The sequence below is a fragment of the Triturus cristatus genome, chromosome 9, assembly GCF_964204655.1.
Source record: "Triturus cristatus chromosome 9, aTriCri1.1, whole genome shotgun sequence".
Taxonomy (NCBI): domain Eukaryota; kingdom Metazoa; phylum Chordata; class Amphibia; order Caudata; family Salamandridae; genus Triturus; species Triturus cristatus.
In genome coordinates, this window is record NC_140592.1 from 331,167,382 (window position 1) to 331,180,962 (window position 13,581).

Below are 13,581 nucleotides of genomic sequence, written 5' to 3' on the forward strand. Positions count from 1 at the left end.
AAACTGGTGGGAGTCTCTCAAAGGGACGTGGTCAATGTAATTAGAGGCGTGGCTTAAACACTGTATCTAAAAATCTGTGCTTAGCATAGTGTGCCGCCTGACTTGTATTTTGCTGCTTCTGTCATTGCATCCAGATATATAATACAAGTAACATCATACCTACAACAAGCCAGGGCTAATGGCTTTGTGAATGGTAGTTAGTTGCATAAGCTAAATAAGCAGCAACTATGGCTTGTCTATAATATTGAAAAAGCTTCCACTTAAAGCCCTGGTGACACCAGGACAATGTTGCTGCTCCTGAGTTTCAAAAATAGAAAAGAAATCCAGAGCGAAAATTACTCTCTTTAAAGGATTTCCCTTCCCCTACAACGCTCACCTGGCATGACGTCATGCCGTAACTTCTCCACTAGTGAGAAGTGCGCAGTGTGAGCACGCGCACATCCATGTGCCTGCTGTCACTACAAGAAAAAACATGGACCGCCTGTGCCAGGACACAAAACAGGGCCCGATAGAGACCCGTTCCGAGGCCTCTTTTAAACAAGCATTTACAATGCAATGGTCTCGGCATTGGTAAAGTTAGAGCTATTGGCATTGCTCATGACATTATTTTTGTTTTTGTTTTTAAAACATTTAAAGAAACGGCATTGTTATTTACAATGTCAATAGCTTAATCACTCTCAAATGCGAGACCTTTTGCATTTGCACTCACACACAGAGCCACACACACACAGCCTCCCGCACACAGAGCCACCCACACACACAGAGCCACCCACACACACAGAGCCACTCACATAAAGCAACCCACACACAAATAGAGCCACCCACAGAGCCACCTACACACACAGTTACCCACACACAGACAGAGCCACCGCGCATAGAGCCACACACACAGAGCCACATACACAGAGCCACACACACAGTGGCTTCCACAAACCTTCCAGCACCTGTGACGAGATTAGCAATAAATCATCAAAATGCAAGTTGGGCGGCACACTATTCTAAGCACAGCTGTTTAGCTTAAGTGTTTTAAGCCACGCCCTTACTTACATTGACAACGCCCCTTTGAAACCCCCCCCCCCCCCACGCCCAATCTTTCATCCCACTTAAAGCCCTGCCTGTAACCCTTAAATTTCAACACTGGAGAATACAGGGTTACTTCCTCCTAGAACATAGACGTCACACAGAGTAGTCCAGCAGGCTCATGAAAGAACTTTTGACGGCACAAGTCGGAAAACTGAGGTAATTGCTGTTTACGACTTGTCCTGTCTGCATTCATTAGGTTACATTTAAAGTTGTATGTGTATATTACCTTTAGACAGCTCAAACGCAAAAAAAATGGCTGAGTCAGCGTAGTTCTTCAAAAAGAGTAAACTGTATTTCTTTTTTTTATAAAAATGTAGAGTAGTTCCTGGAGCGCCGTGCGCATGTTCAAGCGACCGGCTGGCCGGTATGGCGGCCGTCTGTCGCTCCGCCTGTTTGCCTACCCCGGCTCGAGAGCTCGCGTCCGTGCATCAACAGCTGCGGCCCCCGCGCTCCGCGTGTGTGTTGTAGAGGCTGGTGCAGCTGTCTCTCCTGTGTGCCAACACCCCCAGTCCTCGTGCGCAGAGACACGCACACGCGGCCTCCTCCGCTTCATGAATATTCATGCTTGGCTCCTGCCTTACACCGCCACTTTGGGCGGCAAATGGCCGCACAGCTGCTGGGAGCCCAGCATTGCAGGTCTGTAAGGGAGCGCGCTGCGGACGAACATCTGCGCCTCTAGTCCCTGCGCACAGCTTAACTGTGTCCAGCGCGCAAGGGAAACCGAAGGAAGGGAGTTCATGAGAACACGGAGAACGTGGCGCAAGAGGTGGGCGGAGAAATGCGTTACTCGGGCCGACAGGAACCTATTATCAGTTATTTAATTTTGTTTTGTTTTGCTGTGTACAAGCATTAACAAGGGCATCTGAAGGGCCCCTTTGAGGGACCGTGTTTAGATCGAGGAGCAGGGGATGATGCCATCAACACCACCGCCTTTCTCCGAGGCGAAGCAGAAATGCCTCGGAGAAACGCAGTGGCGGTTTCGAATTCGGGGGCGTGTTTTCCTTTACTCTCCTCTTGCCATTGGCTGGAGGAGATAATTAGACTTCTTGAAAAAAACACGCCCCCGAATCCGAAAAGGACGGGGCCTGTTCGGAGTGACGGACATCTTCTCCAATGGCTGGCCAGCATTCAAGAGGCCAGCCAATGGAGAGCAGGGGAGAAGAGGGGCGGGTTCAAGCCCCTCTTCTCCAAGTCATTAAATCTCGGATCGAGACTGCGCAAGCGCAGCCTTCGAGCCGAGACCTAAAAACTGTCTGTGCTCGGACCGTGTGTCTTTGATGTCCAAATGCGCTTGTCCATCTCTGCTCGCACTCGTTGCTAATCTATAGTCCTACTTCCATGGCCTTGGCTAGTGGCGTAACGAAAGTTGAGCCCCCCCCCCCCCTCCAAAGTACATGGAGCCCCCCACCCACCTTTCAGGACTCACTCGGGAGCTCTCAGGCCAGGGAGCTGCGCTGAGGTTAGACCCCCCCCCCTCCCCCACACCAGCCCTCTCCCCGCACTGCGGGGGCCCTTGTTACGCCACTGGTCTTGGCGTGTCCTGGAATTTATTTCTGACGAGGACCCTGCCCTTCATCCACGCATTCATCCACTCTGCGTCGCTTCATGCCTGCTTCTCAATTTCCCTTGACACGCATGTGAGCCTGTTTACAGACGTGTCCTCGGTGCATTATTAAAACCGTTGCGGCTTTGATTTATAGAAATGTTTGTTTGTGGCAAATTGAACAGACGAACTGAAATGCAGAAAGTGGATTTAATAGAACTGCGCCTTCTGGAAACCAATTCCATTACTCTCCAAACAGCTAAGGAGCTTTCCACAAAGCATTTCATTTTCAGATTGGAATCATGATTCCAGGACTGAATCACACACAGTCAGTACTTGATTTATTACCATGAAGCGTAGTGGTTGTGGAAGACATATGTATGTTAAGTCAGTTTCTGTACTGCACTTTACCCTGACTGATCATTCTGCTTCAGATGAAGTGTGGACAGTGTGTAAAGCAAACATTTAGGGTTTATTTAAGAAAGTTTTTTCTATGAAAAATGTAAGGTTCTTATGTTTTTGGGAAGAAATAGGAATGCAAGCATTGTATTTACATAAAATAGAAGTATGATATTGGTACTGGAGTAGTTTGAATTATTGTATTGCTTTATCTTAGTGCATCCCCTTGCAAGGCGTAGTTTGCACTCCAGATAGTCGAGTTGTTATGCATGGTTGGGTGAGTATTGTTAAAGGGTGGTCTGGGTGGTGGAAGAATGCTGGTGTGGCGTGTGACTCAGATGTGCTTTAAGCTTGTCATTGTGCACTTGGGGCGATGCTGAAGCATGACTTCTAGCAGAAAGATATGGGGGGATGGCTTCGAATTTGCACATTTTTACTTAGTTACCTTAACGACTTTGCATCTTCTTGTAACTCGATATTTTAAGAGGAAAAAGGCTGGCATCGGCCAGTGAAGTCTCCAGAATGTCATGTTCTTTTGTTTCACTTCTGACAGTGAGCATCTGTGAGCGATATTATTGGTTATTTTACCAGAGGCATTTATAGGTAAATAAGTGAATTACATGGTAAATTGTGCGTATGGCAGATACGTGGAGCATCATCCATGGAGCCATACAATTACACAGGACAGCAGTTGTTCTTGTGCAGCATTACACATACATTCAGTCACAGATAAGGGGAGTAAAAGGAGGAGGTGAGGACGTATGTGGAAAATTGAGGGAGGTGTTGCTAAGAGCCCCATTACCTTTACCCAATTTTGAAGATACCATTGTTACATTTGTTTTCATTTCCAATTATGGTTATCGCCAGCTATACTTTTATTTTGATTGGTAAATCCCACTACACCTTTTTCCACCCCTTACCCCACATACCTGTGTAGGTCACGTCCAATCCATTCTTTCACACCCCTCAAAATGTGTGGTTATTGCTTTAATTTTTTTTAACATTATGGATTTTGCGATTATGGGGTAGAGATTTTCTCATGATGGCACAGAGGAGGGTCTGATTTGGTATATTTTTACCACCACAAAACAATCTTTATCTTTGGAAAGCAATACACCGAATTTTAAACGAAAACATAGACTAAAGTAGCATGACCTGAAAAAACAATTGCCTCAAAATTATCTACTGTCAACATTTCGACTATACATAAATCTCCTCACAAAAATACTGAAGCAATTTTAAATTCCTAAATCCATTCAAGCTTTTTCCCCGCATTTGTTTTAGAACCGGATTCATTAACTATTGTGACTCAAGTTCTGGCATACTTTTGGGCAAGTGATTGGTAGTGCTTTTAAGTGGATTTCGAAAATATGCATGGGAATATTTATAAACCATATACAGATATTATATAAACCAGTAGTTGTTTTTGTGCCTTTCGTGTTTTGCAGGACATGGGTGATAGGGCTAGGCCCATAAGTTCTGGACTTGTTCTAGAGACACAATTTGATGGTTCTTCTTTGTAGCATGAAAGCACGGAGAGGAGAAAAGTAGTTAGGGAACCAATCAATTGATCAGTAATCCACTTGACACATAGTAACTACAGACAACTACGTAAGGTTAGTTTGTTTATTACAAAGCCAAACACAACTGAACATAAAGACACCTCAATACGAGGGTATGGAAATACATCGGAATCAGCAGAAAGCCAAATCAGTGTATCCAATTTAGACGATGCAACATAAGCAGTACAATTAATTCAAGAAGTAAAATGCAAAGGGTCAGAAAGCATGAATCCAAGTTTCCCTGCATCGAGGGTTGATGAATAAAACCATTAAATCTATCCCTACACTAACTCTAAAGTGACATTCCTACTTAAGCACTATCAGGAAGAAGGATAAAAAGGTGTCAGCAGGTGGAGGCTTCCTAAGAAGTCTCTCCACCATCAGTGGGTCATGTAGCATAAAGCTAATGAGACAGAGCTTGCTCTAAGGTGCTCTCTCTCTGAAGGCAAAAGAAGAAGTGGGCGCTTTCCCTAATCCCAACAACACATGATTCATAGGTGACATTCCCATGATCCATTGCGGGTCACGCCATCTGCTTTGGGGATGATTCTGAAAGTGTTTTTTCATGTGACAAGTGTTCCTTCCTTGCTACATTTTGTCCTTGGTTCTCAGGCCTTCTCCTGTGTGACGCACAACGACCTGCCTTTATGGACTCAAGGCACACAATTGTAACTTCTTCTCACCTTGACTGACTACTAAAGCAGACAATATTCTAGCTAACAGGCGTGCTTCTTTCACCTGCAACATAAAACATGAGAAAGAACAAATTCCACAGCACACATGAAATTCAACCTGTTAAAGCGAAAGTTTTTAGGGAACTGCAGTTCAGGCCTATGGAAATTCAGCTAACATAAAGCATAATATGAGCTTCACGAAATTGCTTAGAAATTAAGACCCTTTTAGTGAATACATCTACCTACATGTAAAACAACACAATTAATAAACACATTTAGTACATGAATAATTGTCAGTTACATAAAACGTGTTCTTCACGCTAATGGTTTCTGCTAGTTACACTCACTTTCTGCATTGAATCTCCATGTTACCTTTCAATGGCCCAGAACATATCGCGTTTCAGGTAATACATTTCAAATTCTAGCACTTCATGTTACTACAACAAAGGTTTATATGCGGGTGCGCTCTACATGTGTGATTATGAGGCACCCATGCTTTCCACTACATAATAGGCCTAGTACTTAAATGTTGTTCTCAGTGATTTTTTTGTGACCATCTCCTAAATATCTAGGCGTTAGCCACACCTACTAATGGAAAAATAATTTGTGAACCAGGGCCTATGCTTTATTAGTCTGTTTTCACTTGCTAGTAGAAATGTATTGTTGCACTTGGCATTTTCGATTCTTCTGCCTTTGTGAAATTCTACCACCGTTTCAGGGCCCCAGATTTTGGAAGAGATGGTTACAAATGTAACCACTCAGATAAAAATGTACTAAAATATATTTTAATTGGAAAATGTAAGTCATTGCATTGTGAATGTTCTCTGATGGAAGAAAGGTGACATTGTACACGATTGATTTATATTCTACAATTGTAAAGATGAACAATAAACTTGAATATCACCAATATTTCTGCATTTTATTGGCATTGCCGGGTGCGTTTTCACCAAAATAGCTCTTTACATTTACAATTAAATAAAAATGTCGATACTGACATTTAATTGAAGCATCCTATGATGAAGAAATCTGCCCATTTATGAATTATTCTTAGTGATTTCCAACAGTAAAATTAAAAGGTCATGATATTGAACTTTTTCTCTAATGTCGCTGTGTTAGAACCACAAGCCTCGTGCATCCTTGCTTCTCTTGAAGTCTTGCTTCTTTAACTTCTTCTTGGAGCCACTTGTCCATATTCTTCATAAGAAGGCCCAAAAGGGTTCTGAAAGATGTTAGTGCCCTCATATCTTCCTAGACACATGGCTCAATTTTGCCTCATGAGTACATTTGCCACCCTAGTTTACATTTTCCTTTCCTTCCAGGGATCACAGACGTTGAGGAAGTGGAAGAGTTCCTGAGAGAGGGAATTATCATGAAGAGCTTCCATCACCACCATGTGCTCTCGCTAATTGGAATCTTAATTCCCCGGGAGGGTTTGCCTCTGGTGGTCCTGCCATTCATGATGCATGGTGATCTCCGGCACTTTATCCGCTCTGAAGAACGAGTAAGTATTAAAGCTAAAGTTGGCAATCTTCAATACTGAATTGTCATGTTAAACCTTTTGAATGAAAGACGTGATTTTGCAGAAGAGCAATCTCAGACAGAAGGGTCCTTTCTGCAGATACGAGATGAGGTCTGCAGATACGAGATGAGGATTCCAATCTGTCCTAACTCTCCAAAAATTAATTTAACTTACTTCTGGAACGCTGGCTGTGGCCTAGGGTATTGAACCGCTTTATACACGACTACTGCCCATAAGGCTATCTGCAAACCCTGCTTGATGTCTTCCAAAGGTATCTATCTATAGCTGGCTTAAACCTAAAGTTAGGAAACAAATTACCATGAGGCCTACATCATAAACTCTTTCATATTAAATTGTTCTGCCGATAGCACCCCCTGGCTGCAATACTAAACATTCTATGTAAAGCACTATGAGCTATATCAAGCGCATCTTTGTGAATTTTGATCTCTGGTTGTATACTAAGACCCCTACAAAGTCCTGTTTACTCATCATAAATATTTTCACTCATTTATACAGAACATTTCAAGGCAGGAATATAACCTGGGTACAAATGGAGAAAAGCTTGTCCTGCAAGTCCTAAAAGTGTGCATCATTTTAGGCCATCCTGATTTTAAAAAAACTTGTCAGGAGGAGGGCAAACAATGTGGAATATTAAGTGGGTCAGGCGAAGACACCTACAGATGCAGAAGACATCAAGGTATTGCCCTTGTGCCTGGAAAGTGATTTTGCTGTGCACTAACCAGCTCCTTGCAATTATTTTTTCTGTAAGCCAGTAAGGGCTTTATGAATTTGTGAGACATAGATCCCTTCGTAGTTGCACTGATGTGGTGTCTGAGAATGAAATGCCCTAATTGTTTACATGTTAGAACACCTGGGGTTCCTGTTTCTGCACTATATGGGACCACTTTTTCAGAGATCAAATAATTCAGTTTTCCTTCGCAATATTATTTTATTGGAAGGAGTAGGGGCAGACATGTAAACCTGCAATGGAATAAAATGTACCTTCTTGCTGTGAATAATGGGAGCTTTGGTCATCATGTGTATTAGAGGGCACTGAGAAGTTCTGGAAGGAGTAGATGTAGTATCTAAATATATCTATACTTCTCTATCAGAAACCTTCACCACAACTGCTGTTGCATGTCTTCACTGATTATTGGATGCAGGGTGATGAGGATGCCCTAATAGTACCTGGTGGGGATTTGTGGATAGCCACTGATAGTGCTCTAAGATACACACTCCATATTGTGATGAGTAAGCTGGTATATGATTACCTTCCAACAACAAGCAACCCTTTTATGTCTGTTCTTTTCAGGAGGTCTTCTTTTTCTGTCTTTGCAGAACCCAACTGTCAAGGATCTTATTGGCTTTGGGCTGCAGGTAGCGCGCGGTATGGACTATCTAGCTGAGAGGAAGTTTGTACACCGGGACCTGGCTGCACGCAACTGCATGTAAGTACTAGTTGTTCTGCAGTTCATAATTCGCAAAGTGTAATTGATGGGGCTTTGAAGGTGACGATGGAAAAAGATAGCTCATTCAATCCCTTACTTATCAGATCAGAATTTTTTCTGGGTAGGAGAAAAATCCAGAACACACGTTTTTGGTTTTGCTAATAACTTTGGTGCTGTTTTACAAATCTTCACAACATTTTAAAAACTAGTTTGCCACTCATTTCAGCTATTGTCTGGAAAGTTTAAGGATGATTTGTCAAGCTGGGGCCGAGAAAAAGGGAGGGGTACCAAAATGTGTTTTCCACATGCAATTTCCCATAAGGAATTTAGACATGACTACAGCCCTAACAACTGAACGGAATTACACCAAATTTGGCAAAAAGCTAGATCTCGGTCTACAAAGTGTGCTTTTTGTAATTTGGTATAAATCTGTTTAGTAGTTTTGGCGTTATTAAAGAAAAAAGATTCATGTATATCTAGAGTCAAGGATCCACGTGCCAACAGCAATGCTGTGATTTGCTGGCCACAACCTGAGAGAAAAGTTGTATCTGCCATTTTGTGAATCAGAAAACTGTTCTGGGGGGACTGGGAGAGGATAAAATCTAAAAAGGATGTAAGAGGTCAGGATAGAGGCATCCTGATCCCATGGGATGGATGGAGGGGTCCGTGAGGGACTACTCATGGGCAAGAAATTGTCCCAAAACCCGTGGCATTCAGTGCAGCCCCAATGTGAATCTGTAGCGGATCCTGACCCCAGTTTAACAAAAAAATATGCCCACTCACGGACCCTGCTAATTACCCCACATAATATATCAGCCATGACTACTTCTATGACATCATTGATAATATGATTGCAACATTTGCAATAAAATTGTTGATGAGAAAACTGCGCAAGGTACCTGGTGGACTAGTTGGCTCCCAGGGACCCTCAGGACTCAAAGGGACTTAATCCCCCAATTTACAACGCACCAGGGGGCGTGTTTGCACAGTGGTGCAGGGAAGGGGCGTGGCCTGATGTGACATGTGTGCAAACGCACCCTGTGGCACGTTCTAAGTTGGGGAATTAAGTCCCCTTGAATCCTGAGGGTCCCTGGGGACCAACTAGCCCACCAGGTACCTCCAGTAAGCGCCAGGGAGCTGCGTTGCAGAGAGGTGTAAAAAGGGGAGTGGCCTTGGACCACCTCTCACTGCAAAGCAGCTCTGTGGCGCTTACTGGAGGTACCTGGTGGGCTAGTTGGCCCACAGGGACCCTCAGGATTCAAGGGGACTTAATCCCCCAACTTACAACATGCTCACATTACATCACTGATGACATCATCCACGTGAAAATCTGATGCACCTCCTCACACTCTAATATATCCTTTGATACACCCACTGTAAAATACAGACTACCATTTTTGAAACCATAGACACACCAATACCAGTTACTTCATACACACTCACTGATTCCTAGGTCTACACACACATCCACTCATTCACCCATACAGTCACTCATACATGCAGTCACTCATCAATACAACACTATCATATGCACTCATACACCTATACAGACACTTATCCAGTTACTCACACACATAGTCAGTCATGCAAAAAATCAATCACACTCCCGTTTACTCACCTATACAGTTTTACACACACACCACATCACTTATTCAAACAGTCACAAACGCATACTTACTCTCTTATACAATCACTGATACAAGTACACACTCCTCCATACAGCCACTCTCACAATAACTGACTCTCACGAATAGTCATTTATATACTTCAACTCTCACATACACTGCCTTTTACATATGTAGTTACTTGGACATGTGACATTGAGACAAACATTCACTCACCCATACACACACTCACCTCCCCATACAGCTGTTTCCACATGCACTCTTGAAACCCATACACACAGTGAATCAACCACTCACACATCTATGCACAGAGTCACACACTTCCCACCCACCCACACACACACACTCAGGCACCCATACAAATACTCAGGCAACCAATCGATAACCCATATAGACACTCATGTAGCTACTGACCAACACATGCAGCAGCTTATACCACAACAGACAGACTGATACAGACATTCACACAGTTTAGTCACTAACCCATGCATTCAGTAAGACACATGTAATCACTCACTTAAACAGTCAGTCACGCACCTACTAAATCCTCCATCCAGGCACTTATACACCCACTCATTCTTCATTACACCTTGGCATATATATAATACATATTTAAACTTTAAAGAAAACCACAGTCACTGGATGATGTCATCAGTGATGTCACTGACCATGTCATGATTGATGTAATATGATGTCATCAGCAGTGCATTGCGGGTGCGCGAGTTATAGTTAGCTGAACTAACTGTAACGGGGGAATTTCTATGGTTTTCTACGAGTGAAATGTCCAACTATAATGTCCCTGAAACCTATGGTTTTTTCAGTGAAAAAAAAAAAAAAAAAAATATATATATATATATATATATATATATATATATATATATATATATATATATATATATATATATATATATATATATATATATATATATATATATATATATATATATATATATATATATATATATATATTTTACCTACTGGCGGTCGCCAGTAGGTAGTTATAGTTAGGACCCCTTTTCCATAGGAAAACCTCAACATTCTATTTTGAATAACTTTGGCGCCGGTCGATGAATCCTCGCGAATTTCTCAAAATAGGTGGGGCGCTACGCTCCGCTCCTACCCTGAAAGTCTCGGGGGGATTCGTCAAGCGGGGGCTGAGATAAAAGGGGGGTCCCAAAACGCGTTTTTCCCATGCATTTTTCCATAGGACCTTTAGAACGAGCTACAGCCCGAACGGCTGAACAGAATTACTAGAAATTTGGCAGAGAGGTAGTCCCTAGGTCAAGGAAGTGCCTTTTGTAGGTTTGGTGTAAATCTGTTCAGTAGATTCTGAGAAAATAGCCTTTAAATCAATATATATATCTGAGCCCGCTTACGGTACGCTTACCGTACGCTTACCGTAAGCGTACGGTGGCGTGCGCGAGCGCGATTCTGATTGGCTCTTAGATCTTAGTAAACATTCGAATCGGCCGACACCAGGAAGCGGCGTCCGCCATTTTGTCTCTCGCACTGAGTGTTGTTTATCAAACATGATGGCCAAAAACATGTTACGGGGCTGTTTTGACAACTCCCTCCCACATAGTCATGTTGAGGGAGTCCCCAAACATCCCCCAAGAGCAAAAACGGTTTTATTTTTTTTTCGGCAATTTCGCCGAGTACGCTTACCGTACGCTTACCGTAAGCGTACGGTAAAAAAATAAAAATAAAAAAAACACTATCCACACTTACCCCACCCCCTGTGCTTTTGGTGGCCGTAGGGCACCAAATGTACAGGGCTTATTAATAGGTAAAAAAAACTAAATTTTGGCAACATGAAATTATAAAATCGAAATAAAAAAAACACTATCCACATTGACCCCACCCCCTGTGCTTTTGGTGGCCGAAGGCCACCAAATGTACAGTGCTTATTAAAGTTGATAAAAACCGTGCACGGAACGAACTGCGTTAAGTGGGCGCGCACGCCTCGAATGGCGTAAAGTAACTTAGCATTTAAAAAACCGTACAAATTCACTGAAAAAACCATAGGTTTCACACACGTTATAGTTAGGAATTAGCATTTAAAAAACCTTGCAAATTCACTGAAAAAACCATAGGTTTCACACATGTTATAGTTAGCAGAAATTTTACTGATAAAAAACCTGTGAAATTGCCCCGTTATAGTTAGTGCTGGCAACTATAACTCACGCGACCGCAATCTTCTGCTGATGACATATGTGTCTTTATGAAAAAAAAATATTTGTAATATATGTATAGCTAAAAATGTATGGAAGAAGACATGGGCAAATAAGTGTCTAAATACAGTATTAGCATCAGCAGAGGATTGCGGTCGCGTGAGTTATAGTTGCCAGCACTAACTATAACGGGGCAATTTCACAGGTTTTTTATCAGTAAAATTTCCGCTAACTATAACATGTGTGAAACCTATGGTTTTTTCAGTGAATATATATATATATATATATTACCTACTGGCGGTCGCCAGTAGGTATAGTTAGGACCTAGTTACAATAGGAAAATGGCAATATTCTATTCGCAATAACTTTGGCACCGATTGAATCTTCGTGAAATTTTCCAAACTAATTCTTTGTTGAGATCAGCTCCTATGTTGAAAGTTTGGGGGTGATTCGTCAATGGGGGGCCGAGGAAAAAGGGGGGTCCCAAAACATATTTTTTCAATGTTAATTTCCATAGGAAACTTTTGACAAGGCTACAGGTCGAACGGTTGAACGGAATTACCCCAATTTGGCAGGGAGAAGGGTCTCGGTCTAGAAAGCACGCTTTTGTTTATTTGGTGTAAATCCATTCAGTAGTTTTTGAGAAATATCAAAATTTACAGATATCGATATTTGGGAATTCTGCCATCTGATTTGATGAGGCATTACGAGCACGAGCTTGCTGCTGTTTGGCTGCGAGCGTTTGCAACTAGGAAGTGTTGGCCGCCATTTTGTGATTCCGTTGAAGCGAGTAAGGGGGGAAAAAGGGCAAAAAATGTGGGAAAGAGGAGGGTAGGAGCACTGTAACCTCTGTGGGGTGTTTAGGGTGTGCTATAGAGGGGGTGCAAAGCGAACTACTCATACTACCGGTCTGAAAGTGCTGGGTACGGAAATTAAGTGAGGTATTGCATAGTCTGATGCTGCTAAGGTGAGCTGCTGCGGGAGTCGGGGATGAAAGCGTGAGCCTAAACTGTGTGTCTTATGGTGTGAAGTCATGTGCCCTGGCCGCTGTAGCACACCTGTGGAAGTAGTGTCAGCATGTGTTTATACCTACTAGGACGAACTACTGACTCCTACTGGTTTGAAAGTCCCGGGGTACGGAAAATATGTGAGATATTGTCTAGAGTCTCATGGTGCTAAGCTGAGGTGCTGCCGGAGTCGGGGATGAAAGCGTGAGTCCAAACTGTGTGTCATATGCTGTGAAGTCATGTGCTCTGGCCGCTGTGCCACATCTGTCAAGTAGTGTCAACATGTAGTTATTCCTACTCGGAGGAACTTTTGTTTTGAACATTGTAACTTGTGTATGGTGCTTAGGGGGTGTTATATAGGGAGTACAAAGGTAAATTTGCACGTATCAAATCAATACGGTATTTGTAAAGCGCAAACTACTCACCCCTATGGGTCTGAAGGCCCTCGAGGCCAGCGTGGAAATTATGTGAGCTATTAAGTGAGCTATTACCCAGAGTCACATGGTGCTGAGCTGAGGTGTCCAAAGGTGTCCTTCATAAGCATTTCCAA

The 13,581-nt window shown here is 42.7% G+C and overlaps 1 protein-coding gene across 4 annotated transcripts in view; it reads left to right on the forward strand.

Moving 5' to 3' along the window:
* Positions 1–13,581, forward strand: part of MST1R (macrophage stimulating 1 receptor) — a 391,011-nt gene that overhangs the window by 356,123 nt on the left and 21,307 nt on the right. For all 4 annotated transcript variants that reach the window (XM_085625073.1, XM_085625074.1, XM_085625072.1 and 1 more), the window contains exons 17-18: positions 6,581–6,762; positions 8,119–8,228. In XM_085625073.1, coding sequence (XP_085481199.1) covers positions 6,581–6,762; positions 8,119–8,228 — 292 coding nt within the window. The remainder of the gene's footprint in view (positions 1–6,580; positions 6,763–8,118; positions 8,229–13,581) is intronic.